Genomic DNA, 18,921 nt, shown 5'->3' with positions numbered 1-18,921 from the left:
AGACAACACGATGTCAATGCCACCGGGTCAGTGTCAGCAAAAATCGTCGACGTAACGCAGCACACGTGTCTGTAGACAGTAGAATTATGCACGTAGAAGTGTTTAATGGTGTTATTCTATAGAGATGCAATCTGTCCCGGCAAACCTAATTTTTCTCATCTTCATCGTCCATTTAAATCCAAAATATATTAATTTATAATTTTAAAATAAATAGTTTTGAAATGATTTAAGAGAATAGGCGAAACTTTACCACCAACCCACCCTCCAATTTTTTATGGGTGAAAATGGAATAACAGCCCCGCCTGCGCTAACGGTATACGCTGGCGGGGCACCAGTGAAGGGTGATCGATGAGAATGAGAACAGGCCAGTTAGCCCATCATGATTAATTTATCAGGAATTAACCATGATAGCTTCCAGGGGGAACCGCGAGGAGGTGGACCTGGTTAGATATATTGCTAGCAATGGGGAAAAGGGATTCTTAGTCTCCATTACTAACAATCCCTTTTCCCCCGACGGTTAATAGTCAGTCAGGATGAGTTTAGTAGTTTAACATTCTGGTAAATTAAATCATTTAATTTACCAGAATGTCCCACTCGAGCAGCTATACTGTATACTCTGCTTGCATTTAAAAGATGGAATATATTATCATCATATTATATCAACCGTTAGTAGTCCACTGCTGGACATAAGCGGGAGGCCTTAGGGGACTTTTTTATTTATTTATTTATTTATTCATTAGTACAAATATGTGTACATGGCGGGCTTAATGCTAAAAGCATTCTCTCCCAGTCAACCATAGGGAATTGTCAGGATATTCGAATGCGGTACTACTAATTATTGATATACATACATACTAAAATTACATATATAAACGAATAAATATATATAAATAACAAATATACTGTTTTATTTGTTTTATACAACTTAGAATGGCAAACAAGCTGACGGCCCACCTGATGAAAAGTGATAATCGTCGCCTATAGACATGAGCAGTACCATGGACATAACAGAGTATACTGTTTCGCCCATGATACCTCCCATGCATTGCCATTCCTGAGGACTCAGGTGTTATTCCTCTGTACCCAGTAAATTCACGCCATATCCCAGCCTTCAAACCGAAACACAGTCATGTAAACACAACTGCTTCACGGTTGAAACACGAATGGGACAGAGGTACCCAAGCAATCGACTTTTGTACAAAGTCTCCCTCTGGTAATGGTATACTTACACATATATGACATATACTATAGACTTTGCCAATAGCCGTCACGCTTAGCAGGCAGATTGACAACAGCAGTTAGGCTTTGGTGATATTTTAAACCTCTCAAACCCGCTGCTGTCCATCCCTCGACCACTACGTTCCCTTAGTCGCTTCTTACGACACCCACTAAAGAGGCAGGGTTGGCCTATTTTATGCCAGGACCACAAGACATAGCAAAGAAAGGGATATAGCAATGAAATTCAAGGTACGGTAGGTTAAGGAAACACCTCATCTTAGTCCTCAAAAATGGCAACGCATGAGTAGTATCATGGGTGTTACAGAATATTTTGTGATGTCCAATGTCCATACCTGTTAATGTCTATAAAAGACGATTACAATTTTGGTACGTATCTGTAAATTATTGATGAAAATTAAATCCTTTTTTTTCCATGAGCATACTAAGCATATAAAATCTTATCTGAGAAACCTATTCAGGGGACGATAGGATAGATATAAGTGCAAGTAAAAGTCCTTAAAAATTAAAAAAAAGTAAACATTCTGTTGGATGGGCTTCGGTTTATTCTTACTTACTACTTATGTAAAATTACATCAAAATCATTATTTTAATATTAACGCTTAATTTTGACCTTAAACTTGACACTCCGTACTACATAACCCATATCAAAAAGGTCAATTTATCAACTTAATTAAACAAAACAATAGGAAAACCTTAACAATTCCAAAATAGTTTCTAGAGTCTAATTTTCCGTATCAACTTTGAATGAGCCATTAGACGACCAAAATAAACATTTCCTTAATTTTTTTCATACTAATTGTTGATTAAATTTTAATAGGCATCTATCACTATATACACGTCACTACGTGTATATATTAAATAAATATAAACACAGATTCATTTTATTACATTAATCATTAATTACAGTTTATAAAAATTAGTAAAACACTTGTACTATTCCACGATTTTTTTAGCGAGGTTTGTATAGGATAGGATGCGAATCCTATCCTATACAAAAACGTTTCGAAAAAAATATTTAAATGTCAATGAAATCCATAAGTATCAAAATCCGAAGCATAGTTTAGAAGAAGTAAACACAAAAACAAACAGGCTCAGACAAAAGCTTTAGTTTACATTTTTTAGATATCAGAACTTTAGTATCAGAACTAATGCCAACAATTAGTTTTACAATAAATATGAATTTCATCAAAAAGTAATCTATATACAAAATTTTATTTCATTGCAAACAAACACTAATTAATAATGTTAATGAGTGGCTCAGAGAAAAAGAAAACTATTTTTAATTCATATAATAAAAGCTTCTAGTATTTTTTATTTTTATTTATTGTTATTTCTCGTTTTCCCTTGTATGAAACATTTCCTTTTTCTTTTAGTATTTCACATATTTCAAATACTGCAACTGGCAATATTACGTATTATTATTCCATCAGAAATTGCTGTAGCATATTTATTTTTATTTCTCATTGTTCTAGTGTTCGACGCAACTGCAAAACCTCCCTCGGGAATACTTAGCGGCAACGGCAATCAGTACGGAGACTTCGACGAGTGCCTGAGTGTAGATGGCGCTGTGCGCGGAAAATACTGCCTCGCCTCGCTCCAAGTCAGCCTCACTGATCCTAAGTACAGTCAGATAGACTCTCTTATACATAGCGAGCATTACATACGAAGTAATGTTACAGACGTAAGTATATAGTTCATTAAATGTATAGTATATTATGACTTTATAAAAGTGATTTGAGCGCCCTCTAATTCAAAGCGTGTGTAACTATTAATATAAACTCAAAAGTTTATAAAGAGGGATGAATATTTCTTACTCTTTCAGACAAAAACTGAACATATTTGAATAAAATTTGATACACAGTTTGGTAATCACTTACCGGCAGGTGAGGCGCATGCTCGTTTGCCCCCTGTGTTATTAAAAAAAAAACACCGATTGGTCGTAACTTAACATACATATAGGTAATGTATACTGGTTCACTCGGGTGAAGCCGTAGCGATAATGTTTTGTATAACAATCTTTCCGTGTGATCCCGGCATAGAATAGGCCACCCCTTCCTATCCCGTGGGTGTCGTAAGAGACGACTAAGGGAGGGCGAAGGATGGGCAACAGCGTTCCTCTTAAAACATCTTTAAAGCCTAACTACGGTTGCCAATCCGCCTGCCAAGCGTGGCAGTTATTGGCAAAACCCACCAAGAGGGAGGTTTATGTTCAGCAGTAGACAGTTAAAGGCTGATATGATATGATGAAAATGATAACAGTCTTTGTTTATCAATGTTTTGATTGACACTATTAGTGATGTTCTATCATTACAATGAATTAATTTTTAAAACCCTAAGTCGTAGGTCGCATTGGCTCTTTATACTCCGAAGTAGACTCTATTACAAAATTATTTTAAATAAAGAAAGGACTATCTTACTAAAAGTAATTTTTATCTCTTATTACCACTATTTTTCAGCCAGTTTAACTGTACTAATATATATTTAGCTGCGCAAAAAACAGCCACTACTCCAATCGTGATAAAACACACCGATAATCGACGAGATATTTCGACACATTATTACATTGAAAATATTTGAATTCAGAACGCGTATTCGTGTTTATAAGTAGACTTTGCTTAGCAACAGTTTTTTGCTACGCGAGGATAAACGACAGTTTCTACCGTCACAAATTTAATATGGGACCAACCAATGGGATTTACCGAAGTCGTTTCAGAATTGGTGACCTAATCACGTAAAAATACAGACGAATTGAGAACCTGTTCTATTTGGAAGCAGTTAATAAATAAATATGCTCACGTTTATTAATCTTTGTGGTTTGTCAAGTGTAACATTTGTCAAGTTTTACTTTATAATGTACGTAACACTCACGCTCAAATAATCATCATTACAACTCAATTTAGTCAGCATCCTTACTAGTTAAAGTATTCGCTATTTCTTTGTCCGGGATCAGGACATTGAAGTATTATATACTAACAATACCTCAGTGTTACAAACCGACAAAAAGTGTACACTGACTGATCGCTATTTCTTTGCTAGTCTAAGTACATATCTGTGACAAAAAGTATTAAGTGCGGACATAACGAAGTATGGCGGCTAAAATATTGACCATGCAATAATATTCTTATTAAGCTTGATGTCAAAAATGTATTTGAAAAATTTTGAGGCAATACATGAAGCTAGTGCAAAGAAAAAAAATAAAAAAAGATAAAAAAGATTTTAGTGGTATAATTATATACAAAATTTATATATAATTAGAAATATTAAAAAATGTTAAATAAGTTTTTGAAAATTGTAAAATAATTGCCACACTTCATTAAGCAAATGTTATGAACGCTCTTAAATATTTTAGTTTAGTTGCCAGAACAAACGACCATGCAAAGAACGTAAATCTACAAATAATACTATTGTTAAAAGTTTCGTAAGCACACATTATATTTTGATATAATAACTATCGATTTAATATTAGCTTGAAGTATTGACTTGAATCAGTCCTAAATTATAATTTCTTTTTTAAGTAAATGTCATTTTTAGGGGAATGATTTATTCATTTGAATGTTGTGCATGTCTATCATTGATCCAAATACTAGATTTAGTTTTTTTGTATATGTTGCCAATGTATGAATGTATGGCGTGAATTTACTGGGTACAGAGGAATAACACCTGAGTCCTCAGGAATGGCAACGCATGGGGGGTATCATGGGCGAAACAGTATACTCTATTATGTCCATGCTACTGCTCATGTCTACAGGCGACGGTTACCACTTTCCATCAGGTGGACCGTCAGCTTGTTTGCCATTTTAAGTTGTATAAAAAAAAAGTATTTGTACTGTTGATCTGCTTAAATAAATCAATAACGATTCTTCTTGCAATCATTCTCAACACCAGAGATTGTAAACCGAAACATTTGATATAATTACAGTTTATATGTAGATGAATAAATATTACAAGAAAAATAATACAAAATTTTTTACTAGCACCGTTTTTAAGAAATTATCAAAAAATCTCCAAAATCAAAGTTACGCTGTCCACTTTTGAACCACAACTATTGCTCAAAATAAGAAATTACGAATAGTAATATCAATAACAATAACTATTAGGTTCTATTTCGTATGATAAACGGATGTTTTTATACAACTTAGAATGGCAAACAAGCTAACGGCCCACCTGATGGAAAGTGATAACCGTCGCCTATAGACATGAGCAGTACCATGAACATAACAGAGTATACTGTTTCACCCATGATACCCCCCATGCGTTGCCATTCCTGAGGACTCAAGTGTTATTCCTCTGTACCCTGTAAATTAACGCCATATCCCACCCTTCAAACTGAAACACAGATATGCAAACACAACTGTTTTACGGTTTAAACACGAATGGTACAGAAGTAACCAAGCAAACAACTTTTGTACATAGTCTTCCTCTGGTAAATAAATATCAGTCTTATCTGGAATAAAGGCCATTTTATATCATGCTTATATATTTATGTACGGAATCCTCGGCTTGTGTTCAACTCGCTCCTGACCAATTTTATTTTTTGCAAAGTAGACATTGCTTAGTCTATGGTAGATTACGTAAGCTTTACAATAGTATATAAAAAGGTATATTTTAACTACCATATGTGTCAAGATAAAGTACTAATATAACACACATGGATTGTTATTGACAATAAAATATGTATATGCTCAAAGGTTTAGTAGCAAAAAATTATCAAATTTTAACTGGATTTTGTAAAGTGGTTACATAAACATTGTTTAGAAGTCGCTAAATACATTTCTCTGTATTAAAGGATTATGTCAGCCTATTTAATATAATTTACAAGTATATCTTAAAAGCAACGGAACAAGCTACTAGTTAGTTATTTGTTATTAAAAAAATAATCAATTTTATTCCTAAACTACGAAGATATTAATGGGGTCGTGACACTCATAGTATTCAGACAGCCTTTACGATGGTTTGATATCTTTGTGGTGTAAAGGCTCCAGTAGATGGTCCAGTAGTTGGTCGAACACGCTAGGCAAGTTCAATTGCACTTGCCGAGCGTGGCGAATATTTTCTTGCCTTCATGCGTGTTTTTAACCAACTTCAAAAAGATTCTTATTCGATTGTCTTTTTTTATTATCTCATAACTCCGTCAGTTCTAAACCGACTTCGAAAATTCTTTTTTTATCTAAAAGGATATATTTACAGATCAGTTCCGTAGATATTTTATCAAAATCGGTTCAGTACTTTAGTTTTTAAATCAAAATACTTAGTTTTGTCAAAATTGTAGTCGGTTTTTTTTGTAGGAGACGATTTTTAATTATATTATTGGTGGCCAGCGCTCGTCAACGAGCCGCCAAGTGTCAGCTTTTCCTGCACATATCAAGAATTCGTCACAATTCGTAAACAGTGAAAACCCGTTTACCAAAAATTTAGTTCATATTCTTTTTTTTGTTTTTTATACAACTTAGAATGGCAAACAAGCTGACGGCCCACCTGATGTAAAATGATAAACGTCGCCTATAGACATGAGCAGTACCATGAATATAACAGAGTATACTATTTCGCCCATGATACCCCCCATGCGTTGCCATTCCTGAGGACTCAGGTGTTATTCCTCTGTACCCAGTAAATTCACGTAAATTATAGCGGCGGCTACTGCCTGAACATCCATCATTCTTACCAACGTAGAATGAAACCACTTCAACACATTAATGACATCATTCTGTTTGTCAAATGTACTCGCCGAAAAAGCTTGGCCAACGTGTACTGACTAGCTATAAAAAAAAAAAAACAAAACGAAAAAAAATATATTGTTCTTGAGTTATCTTTATGGGTTCGTAGGGTTGTCGATACACGAAAATATTATTATTAATGTTATATTAAATCAGCCTTTGTTCTTCACTGAAATCCTATGAAAATCATTGAATTTGTAAGAGTTCTCTGGCCTTCCAGAAACCACCCTTAATAAGCTCTCATTGTATAATTTTATGAAGCTTCCGTTATTGCACTTGAAAGATTATGTCCAATGGGAGAGATAATTCCACAAAAAAAAATTAATCAATCATTAAATGAAAATCATTACAAAATTATAGGGTAAAAACATGGGAGTAAATCCTATCAATCATAAAAAATATTTAAACCAAATCCATTTATAATTAACAGAATATATCTAGTATCACACTAAAATATCGTCTAATTGAAACCCTCTTTTTTAAAGTTGGATAAAAAATATATAATGGCAGATCAATAGAATAACACATACGTTTACAATAGTTGTGAGATAATAGATTTTAACATAATAAAACAGTTATATGACATCATAACAACATAGAATACATATATTAATTCTTATATTATACCAACACTCTGCGTGTTCTACCGCTTATACAATGGATTGTGCTCAGAGGAATTATTCAATATGATGCCTACGGCCACTTTCTATCATCGTACGGCTCGCCATCGACAGGGAGTTCATCCTCATACCTTACAGCCTAAATGGTCGCGTACAACGCGGTTTCAGAGATGCTTTCTCCCACGAACACTCAGGATATGGAATGAGCTCCCTGCCGAGGTTTTCCCAAGAGACTGCAGCATGGGGTTCTTCAAACGGGGGGTAAAGAGGTTTCTTCAAGGTCGCCAACGCGCGCGTAATACCTCGTATTCTTGTTTGCTTGTTTGCCACCTCAGTGGTATAAAATATATATATATATATATATATATATATATATATATATATATATATATATATATATATATATAAGTGCGTCGTGTGTGGTTGTCACAATCAGTAAAAACTCCAATTAAAGATTAAAATAACAACGAAAATTGAATGCAAATAACTAAAACATATAATACATATATTAATTCTTACCATATATTATACCAATATACGTGCGTCGTGTGTGGTTGTAAAAACCATCATTAAATACTTAATTTGAATGACGGGATATGGCGTGAATTTACAGGGTACAGAGGAATAACATCCGAGTCCTTAGGAATAGCAACGCATGGAGGGTATCATGGGCGAAACAGTATACTCTGCTATGTCCATGGTACTGTTCATGTCTATAGGCAACGGTTATTACTTTCCATCAGGTGGACCGTCAGCATGTTTGCCATTCTAAATTGCATAAAAAAAACTTATATAAATAACAATTAAAATTGAATGTAATTAATCAAGTTATGCACTTATTTTTTCAGCTTGTTTACCATTTTAAATTGCATAAAGAAAACTTATATCTATCTAATGATATTTGTATCTAAACTTTAGCTTTTCTTAAAAAAAATAAAAATATAAGATATATAAATAGATTAGTAATACTAAGATTCATATTTCATAATTAGCTTCACTTATGTAGTGTGCTAAGACACCTACTCTTTTTCTTTTAATTTAATTTGAGACAGAGTATAATAATTCCATTTCCAATGAAAATTATTACAATTTACAGCAAATATGCAAAATTCGTTTTTTAAATCGACTCGATCGAGAATCGAAACTGGAACCTTATTTACGCAAAGCGACGCGTCTGCCACGGTACTATGGAGGCCATATTTGTTACTCATAGACATCTATTATACTTTCAAAGATATAAAAAAAAAATACGCCTAAAATAAATATATCATGTTCCAAAATAAGTTCATTCACCTTCCATTATACTTCTAATAAAGAACAATAATGCACACCGAAGATTATTATGTGTGCCAATGAAGACTTGAGCTGTTTTGCTTAATCAGATTCATTTTATTGAAAACTCATTATTAATTCTTAATCGACAATTATAAAATAATTTTATATTTCAATCGATTGTTCTGCTCATCAGATTGTTGCAGGAAGTCAGTGGCAGGTGGCTCAGGGCCGTTCTTTGCTATTATCTACTGGGAGTCCTATACTTATCAGTAGACAATTAGTGGATGGAATGATGATAACTTATTATCACCGTTATTCTCACACTACTGGACTTCATCAACCAAAATAGGAGGATATTAGCGTATTATTACTGTCAAATTTGCTTGATTATAGGGTTACTTTTAAATTTTTCTCCTTATGTAATTTTTTTTTAATGGGTGATCATGAAATGGTAACCCCGCCTGCGCTATCGGTATACGCTGACGGGACACTAGTGAGGGATGATATGTGACGATGAAAGCAGGTCAGTTAGCCCATCGTGACGAATTCCACTAGAATTAACCACGAGGGTTTCCAGGGGGAACCGCGTGGAGGTCGACCTGATAGGGTGTATTGCTAGCAATGGGTTCATTAGATCCCATTACAAACAATACCTTTCCCCCCAAAATCATATATATATTGTGGCGTGACAGTTTAACTTTACAAACATTAAAAATGTAAAAGTGAATTTGTTTATTTGTCATCTTATTTTGGCTTAACAGCTTAACCAGTCAATATAAAATATAATATACACGTCCTATATAGGATATGGGATATAGGCAAATTTTTCCTCAGTCGGCAAATGTCATGCGAACGAAGTTGCGTGTAAAAGTTAGTAATAAAATACAAAATCAATTTTATTATTGTAAGATATGACGTTAAAACAATACGACATTTGTTTCACCACAGTATGTAAAATCAAACAGTAGGTCAACTGTCTAGTGGTAGACAAGAATGAAAGCAACGTAAAAGGAAAATTTAAAAAACAATAGTTTTCGTGTATTACGAAAGATTATGCGCATTGGATGCAGTAACTGACTAACACTATTCTGTAGGTCTTAATCCCAATGCCAATGACCAAATTGGGATTCATTTATACTGCTAGTCAAAAAGCACTTCGGTATTTCTTCACTCCCCTTAACTCAATGTTAATATGCTCATTGGAGGGAGGAAAGGGATTGTTAGTAATGGAGACTGAGAATCCTATTGCTAGCAATATACCCAACCAGGTCGACCTCCTCGCGGTTCTCCCTGGAAACTATCATGGTTAATTCCTGATTAATTCATCATGATGGGCTAACTGGCCTGTTTTCATTCTCATCTATCACTCGTCACTGGTGCCTCGCCAGCATATCCCGTTAGCGTAGGCGGAGTTACCATACCATTTTCACCCATCAAAAAAAAAATAAAAAAAATATGCTCATTGGGTGACAAGAAATAATCCTTTTTCTTGCACATCACTTTTTTTGTAGAGGAGTTTCACATGCCTGTGTATATGAATCTCTTCATATCGACACTACTCACTAAAATCCCTATAACCAACATCGTCTTATAACATGAGTGAGATATGGTAATAGGATTCCTTATCTTCCAAGATCCATCCCTTATGTAGTCCAAGTATTGTGTTGGATATTTTAGTGATATCAATCATTAGCTCCTTGAGTCTTGCATATGCATGTCTCCTTTATGACCTGAAATTTTAGAGTGCAAAAAGATTGTTAGTAATGAAGTCTAATGGTCCCATTTTTATAACATATGTAATTAAACCAAATTAGGTTTAGGTAGGTAAATTTACCAGTACTTTGTACAAAAGTCGATTGCTTGGGTACCTCTGTCCTATTCGTGTTTCAACCGTGAAACAGCTGTGTTTGCATGGCTGTGTTTCGGTTTGAAGGGTGGGATATGGCGTGAATTTACTGGGTATAAAGGAATAACACCTGAGTCCTCAGGAATGGCAACGTATGGGGGGTATCATGAGCGAAACAGTATACTCTGTTATGTCCATGGTACTGCTCATGTCTATAGGCGACGGTTACCACTGTCTATCAGGTGAGCCGTCAGCTTGTTTGCCATTCTAAGTTGTATAAAAAAAAATACGAAAATGCGACTCAACTGACGGTAAGCAATTAATGCCTGTAGGCGTCATCAAAGGACTTGCAGGTATATTGTTGGACATTTAGAAAGCAATATGCTCTTTTCTTGATAGTTCCAATATCATACCATTTCGAGAATACTGCCGCTGGGAATTCGTCCCATTGCTAATAATATTCCCTGTCAATTTGACCTTAACATTGTCCCCTCTGGAAAGCATTGTGGTTAATTCCTGATAGCGAATGCGGTGTAGCTATTCCATTTTCATAGCATAGAAAACCTTCGTTCTCTCCACCGACTCCAACCTCTGATCCTGTCAAGTCAACCTCTACATGGACCTCCTTGGAAAATTGTTTCTTAATTGACAGCTGTCATACAATGTTTTGGCATTAGTACGGTTGGCACTGCAATCATTGTTTATTTATAGGTACCTACCTATATAGTTGTATTAAATTTATATTATTTTGAATAAATTATTGTATTGAAATTGAAATTTAGTTAAATTTATTAGAATTCCTAATCAGGTCATCACGAAGGGTTAAGTAGCCATCTTTACACAAGTTCCCGCAATTAAAAGAATTATAACATTTTTATTGAGTTACTGCAAGAAGTAAGTTGTATTTAGCATGTGGTATCATCAAGATCCGTATCACGCGTACCCAGTCTTACTTAGTATTCGAAGACTGTCACTCCACCGGCCACTGTTAACTTATTTGGTCCTGAGTTGATTCCGAATCACAATTGTTCTTGTGCAATACAACGGCCTTTGACATTATATGTGACAAACATTATACGTGTCTCGGTGGCTGCCACCTGACCAGCACGGCGATATTTTGCTCCACAAAAAAACAACTCAATCATAACAAAATAAATATAGGACTAACACGGGAGTAAACCCTGAACAATTGGAAAGAGAATCGTAAAACTTAATTTTATGATAGGAAATAAGATACGTGTAATATCACTATCATTAAAACCTATCTATTATCCAATACTGAGTATAAATCATTTTTTTTATTTCGCCACAAAATACGAATTTGCGTCAACGCGCAACCACACTACGCATACCTACTTGATTCTGCTACGGATGTCCTACGTTCTACAACGTAATATACACGTAAAACTTTGTCAAATTGAAAATATGCTAACTCGATAAAATCCCTTTGTAATCAATTCGAAAGTAGACTACATAGATTTCAAAATAAATATTAAATATTATATAATATAATATCAAAATATATTCAGAACTGGTGAAGATTTACATATCATAAGTACTTTATCATAACAACTCTACTCTTTCTATTGGATCTATTGACTTCATATAGGATTTTATTTCGAGTTTTTCCTCTCTTGCATTGGTACCCTTAATCTCCTCTCTGGGAATGAAAACAAATGGTAAGAAACAAAAAAATACAGGATAATTGAGAACTGTTGGGAAATATGATGGAATTCTCAATTTTTACGGTGAATATGAAATAAATAAATATCTTATAACAATGAATAGCTTCCATATATTTAAAAGTAAAATTTGCAAAGAAAAAGAAAAAAAATAAAAGAAGATCAATGACAGGCGAAAATGGCTATTTAAAAAAGTAACCAAAAAGGTTGCAATCTTCAATAAGAAGCTCTTGGTTTTTGGAGTTGTATGAAAATGTAATGGTATATATCAAATAGATAATATCATTAGAATTGTAATATATATTTGGGCTGACTTTTTAAAATAGTCATACAATGTGCCACGTGCATCATTGTTCCTAAAGGCTTTGTACCAATTACGTCTTTGTCGTTAATTGGTATTCTGATGTTCAAATGTCGTTCAATGTATTGTATAACGCGGCATATTGTTTTATTAACAAAGGCTGTTGAATGCAATGCAAAAACATGCATAATAATTGCATTGCATACAATGCTATTGACATTCGAAGAAAAGAGTTGCCATACCAAAAATAGGAATCAAACAAACATCGATTTAATTAATCAAATCAATATACTTTAAACAAGAGCATTTAACTCCAAAAAACAGCGACTTCATACGGTAGAAAATAATGAACGATAAGATATTTCTTAGAACATTACATTAAAATGAAAAATAACATATCTACAATTTAATTTTGCTTTGTAAATAAAAATCTTAGTCATCATCTCATTAATTCTATATTAATGTAATCAACTTTATACAAAAATAACATGAAAATGAACTACAATACATCAATTTCGAAAAGGTTTAAAATTGATAACGTATTAGCGCAACAGAATAATTGCGTAACTCTCCTCTTCTCCTTTTATAAATTGTTGCAAATTGTCGTCAATACCACTATATTTTCATTTGACTTCAAAAAAAGGAGATTTTCAATACGATTGTATATTTATTATATTTGTTGCCACATACCTCCGTTAGTTGTAAACCGATTTGGAAAATTCATTTTTATCTGAAAGGATATACTTATAGGTTTGTTTCATAGAAATTGTATCAAAATCGGTTTAATAGTTTTTAAATTAAAATAACTGGTTTTCACACAGTTAAAATCGGTTTTTTTATTTGGGACACAATCTTTGATTATTATATACATACTATATTACATTTTTATCACTGTCAATTAATAATCTATTAGCATTAATTTTGTGACATTCGATACAGTTTATAGGTCCTAATACTTTGGTTGGGAGGAGCAAGGAATTGTTAGTAATGGGGAGGTTAGTCAATTTGTTTTGTCAATTTGTCAAATTGTTATCAATATACCCGTTAGGTTGACCTCCACGCGGTTCCCCCTGGAAACTATCGTGACTAATTTATCGTTGAATTTGTCACGATAGGCTAACTGATCTGCCTTTTCATCCTCACCTATCACCTCTCACTGGTGCCCCGCCAGTTTATGCCGATAGCGCAAGCGGGGTTACCATGCCATTTTCATCCATTAAAAAAAAATACTTGGGTTGTGATAGAAGTCAATTATTTTTAAATGCTTCGATGTTATTTAACCGATTATAAAGTTTTGACTGATTTCTTGTGAAGTTGTCACTCTTAACGGCGCCGAATCAATCTAATGAGATTAAATCAACATAAAATTGATTTATTTGAAATGGTATTTGTAGAAGGCAAAACTTTAAATTAGAACTGTACTTTACACAGATACCGAAGTTTTTGTGGTAATTTCAGTGAAGACAAACTGTTTTAAATTGAAGTTTGTTTTATTTAATTAATTGGATTTTATACTGTTAAGCTGATAATATTATTTAGTCTGGAATTATATACATATATCGTATAATTGTATATCCTTTCTAATTGATAACTGTGGAATTGAGTTTATATGTTTATTTGTTACCTCTTAAACGTATAACTACAGTCATTGTGAAATTATGCACAAATCAGTACTTGGCATGAAGAAGGGCTTAGATTACTTTCTTTGGACTTATGTTCCAGTCATGCAAACGAAATCTTGAGCACAGCTTGTAATTATTGCAGTCTCTGAACTAACTACATCCATCAACTTCCTGCAAAACTTTTCAGTCAAATTCTCGTTTCTTCAAAGCCTCAACTATCGTCTACATGGGTATTTCTGGCCCATTTTTATGATGAACAACCTTATTAGTCATTACTAATATTATAAATGTGAAAATGTGTTTGTTACCTTATAGCACCTTAAAGGCTTTACCAATTACTTTGAAATTTGCTATACACGTTCTATATGGGATTATGAAAGATGTTAAGTGAAGCTATTTTTTATCCCGGTCAATATCTAAACGCAGACGAAGTCGTGGATAAAAAATAGAACTTTATAGATAGTTCTCAATATTTTGCCTATATTCTATTTTTATGTATGGTTATGCAAAGAACGCCCAAACTTTTTCATTTATAATATTGGTAGGGTACTTTAGGAACATAATGACATAAGACATAAGAACAGACATGTCTAAGTATTCTCTCTTCACACTTTCACAAAATGTTCAATAAGTATCCACAAATAGACTTATTTTATTGTACACATGAAGGGTATCTTTTTTCTTTATAGTTAGAGGTGCATTTGTTCAGACATCCCGTCCTCGCTATTCGACACGGATGGCGGGATGCCTGCTGTATTGGACACACTGAGTATATAAATTTGGGGATAGAGTGCAAATTAGAGGACATAAATTAAGATTGACGACCTAAGACTGCTACTGAGATAATAGAGTGGTCGGCCCTCGATTAGGCAACCCCAATCATCTTCCGTTCGCCCATTCGAGAATATCTCAGGATGGCAACGAAGTTCATCTCTGGTGTTAATTAATGTGAAATAATTTGTATAAGGCCTTGTAATGTAAATTGGTGAAAGCTGTAATGCCTGATACATGTTAATGTTTTGTAAATAAATAAGTAATTGTTTTTTTACACTTTAAAGAAATTTTCTATGTTGAGCTAAAATGCGATCTTCTAGGTTGCAATCTCAGATATTTTTTCTTTAGTGTCCCATTTATGGATCAGGCAAATTGACATGATAATTATTATTATTACTTATCTATATATGTATATTTATATTGTAGATGGGTCACCGCGTCCCGAGATACTCAAGTTTACTGTGGGGTGTCTGCATTCCAAGTTCTTGCAGCAGTTTCGACTTGGAAGAAGAGCTTTCGCAACGTTTAGCCAACCTTGGCATGACAGTCAAGGTCCATAACACTATGTGCACTGTGAAGAATATCAATAGGCCATACTCATTTGGCAAGACTTTATCCATGTAAGTATTGAAAACGAGTCACTGTCTCCTCGGACTTTGCCCATGCGAACTGGGCACTGCCATTTCCGTAGGAATTTCTTTATTCTTTTTATGCTACATGGAATGGCAAATAAATTGACAATCCACTTGATCAAAAGTGGAATAATACAGAACTATGGGAATAGTGCTTAGTGAATATCTATGTCATAAATGGAATGCCTGCATCCGAATTTCGAGTTTCTAACCAAGTAAGCTCTACGCGTATCAGACAAGTACAATTCTTAAGTTTTATAACTTTAATAAATATTATATTAAGACTAAGAGTATCCCATGACACTGTCCGCGTAGATCAGTATAATTAACATGTATTTTAGTCGAGAAAGCTTAACTAGTTTCGGAGCCATCCGAGACCCTTAATCGTAAGCGGCCGTACGCGCGCGAGCTTGACGAAACTTGTCGAGCTTCTTACTAGACTTTTAACAATAAAATAATCTACCTGCCAAATTTCGCTTTGGTAGATCTAGTATTTTTTCTATTCTTCTCTCTGTCTCTTACATCAATCACCTTTTACAACGTCCTGGTAATGATGAGAATGGTGATTGATATTGAATTATATCTGAGTCCTTTTCAATTAATTCGTAATTTAATTTTGCAGCACATTTTTCCTAGCAATATTTTTATTACTGAGCTTAGGAACGATGCTCGACGATGGTAAAGAAGGCGTTACAAATTTCGAAAAATTGCTCAATGCATTTTCACTGAAAAGAAATTTCAAGAAAATCTTCGATTTGTCGGATGGCCAAACGAGAGTCAAAGGCGTTGACGCATTCAGAGGTTTGAATGCCTTTGCCCTGCTCATCGCTCATAAATCTATGGCAATGGCCCACAACCCTTATGTGAACAAAGTCGGCTTCGCGATGGTAAGACATCTATTATCCAAATATTTCGCAGTTCTCACTTTTTTTAATGCATAAAAATGGAACGATATCTCATTATCATATATCATATACATCATTATTCAGGCAATGATATAAAGAAACCAATAAGTTTACACTAACGAGATACCAGCGTGGAGTGATAGGTAAAAATGAAGTTAGTTCCTTTAGCTCCGAAAGACGAAATCATAAGGAATAAATACCAAATATGGCAAATAGGGGATTGCAAATCTGATAGCGTACACACACACACACAGTTTCATGTAACCAGGTACTAGTAGGTTCGAGAAGCTAACCCAGACCCGGGACAATTTATAAAAGATCTTTTTCTAAATTGGCCCCGCCGAGAATTGAATCTGAAACCACATTTAAGTGCAACATGTATGCAACGGAGATTAAAATTAAACAGATTAAGAAATTGCATTCTTCAAGGAATGTAGAATGTTATGCTCTTACTATCTTTTATACAATTTCTACATTTTGTTTTTAATAATGATAATATTAGTTGAAAGTCTATTTTCTGATTTCGAATATAACAAAATTATTTGCTTGGGAAAATATGTTTGACCACGGATTGTGTCCGTGAATTTTTGGCTATATTTAGAATACAATATAGCCTAAAGCGTTAGCCAGGAAAATAAATTACGTTATCTGAATCTATCCAATAGTGTCAAACATAGTAAGAGACTGATACATCTCAACTATTTATTATTAGTGTATGAAAATAGATTTCGCAGCAACTGAAATCCCCTTTAACCGCTGGAATTTAATTTAGATACTAAGTTTATATCAAACCACTTTGATTTAAACACTTCTGTTCTGAGAATCTACCATAAAATAGTCATTCCTAACTTCATGTAGATTTCAACATGAAGTTTCTTTCGATCTATTTATTTTTGACGGTAACCATAGAGTATTTTTAGGAACAATAAAAAATGAGAGGTATTTTGTTATGCACTTTTGTATTAATTTATATTTATATATAAATTTATATCATATATTAATTTATAAAAGATACGAACTGGAATATATAATAAAATTATGAACTTATGAAATTAATATATAATAAGGCCGGTTTCGACTAAGATGAAAGATTCTAGGGTTCTGTACGCGTACATTTCTTACTCTATAGTATTTTCATACATAGGTAACTTCTAAATTAATTTCTCATAAACATTGATTTAGTTATTACCAATAAAAAAAGGTATAATGACTTTATCTACAAAAATATTTCATATTTGCTAGATCACAAGAAGTAAGTTTTATTATTCTTAATAAGCACTAATCACAAATATATGCCAATATATTTGACATTAAAAGTAATTACTTTAAAATTGGACTAAGTTGTTTGAAAAAATGCAAATACTACTTATTTGTAAAAATATTTCATAGTATTTAACTATTTATATAACGGTTTTTGTAATCTTTATGATTATGATTACTATAATAAACAAATTAAAGTTAAATTCCTTATTGGACACTTTATAATTTTCATTCATATAACAGGAAAAATAAATTAAGTACGCAAATAATTAATCAAGGACGTATCATCTTAAAACAGTAAACATTTTTGACACCAATTAATTTCACTTTTAACGTTTTACTCCAAACTTCATACATTCGAAAATAAAAAGTTACCTCTTGAATAGTCCTATAATTTTAGGTTAAAATCACAATATATGTGTTATCAATATGCTACAATTTCTTTCGTTCTGACGCTTTATGATTGCTTTTATAATGAAATAAACGTCACTCTCCGACTTCAAATCAGATTTTGGAATGAAAATATTTTATAATACGTATTACACGAAATTTCAATCCGAAACTTCGAAATCACCATTCATGGTAGCCCCTCTGTACTTTAACGATTATCTACTTTCGTCGGAAGAGCGCTCCAAAAATGTATTGACATCATAGAATGGAATGAAGGCCCCCAAAGTTTTACAGCGAACAATGTATTCATTAAATTTGTCGACGAAGATACTTTATCATGGAATAATGTTGGGATATTTACATTTGTGGTGTCCTGGTTTTAATAAAGTTTCTCTATATTTTAGACGTTCGGCATGCCGTGGGCTGTTGTGGGTCGTTCAGCAATATTGTACACGGACAGTTTTCTTTACCTGAGTGGATATTTGAACGCTCACAACCTTTTGCAAGATCTCGAGAGAAAAGGAACTATCGATGTAAAGAACAGACTTATTGGTAGATGGTTTAGGTAAGTTTTTACTCTAATTATATGATTACTCTATTGATAACAGCAAATTACAAAATTAGAAAAAATATGGCCAAGTACAAATCGAACTCTCACATC

General features: G+C 33.5%; 1 protein-coding gene across 1 annotated transcript in view; it reads left to right on the top strand.

The window, feature by feature from the left end:
* The window catches only part of LOC113523394 (nose resistant to fluoxetine protein 6-like), a 43,813-nt gene that overhangs the window by 6,959 nt on the left and 17,933 nt on the right, over positions 1-18,921 (top strand). The window contains exons 2-5 of the mRNA XM_026909351.2: positions 2,712-2,920; positions 15,500-15,693; positions 16,328-16,592; positions 18,665-18,825. Of these exons, the coding sequence (XP_026765152.2) occupies positions 2,712-2,920; positions 15,500-15,693; positions 16,328-16,592; positions 18,665-18,825 (829 nt within the window). The remainder of the gene's footprint in view (positions 1-2,711; positions 2,921-15,499; positions 15,694-16,327; positions 16,593-18,664; positions 18,826-18,921) is intronic.

This window comes from Galleria mellonella, unplaced genomic scaffold, assembly GCF_026898425.1.
Source record: "Galleria mellonella isolate WM207_F2 unplaced genomic scaffold, CSIRO_AGI_GalMel_v1 utg300, whole genome shotgun sequence".
Lineage (NCBI taxonomy): Eukaryota > Metazoa > Arthropoda > Insecta > Lepidoptera > Pyralidae > Galleria > Galleria mellonella.
The sequence above is the reverse complement of the archived record's forward strand: the minus strand, read 5'-3'. Positions and strand labels throughout refer to the sequence as shown.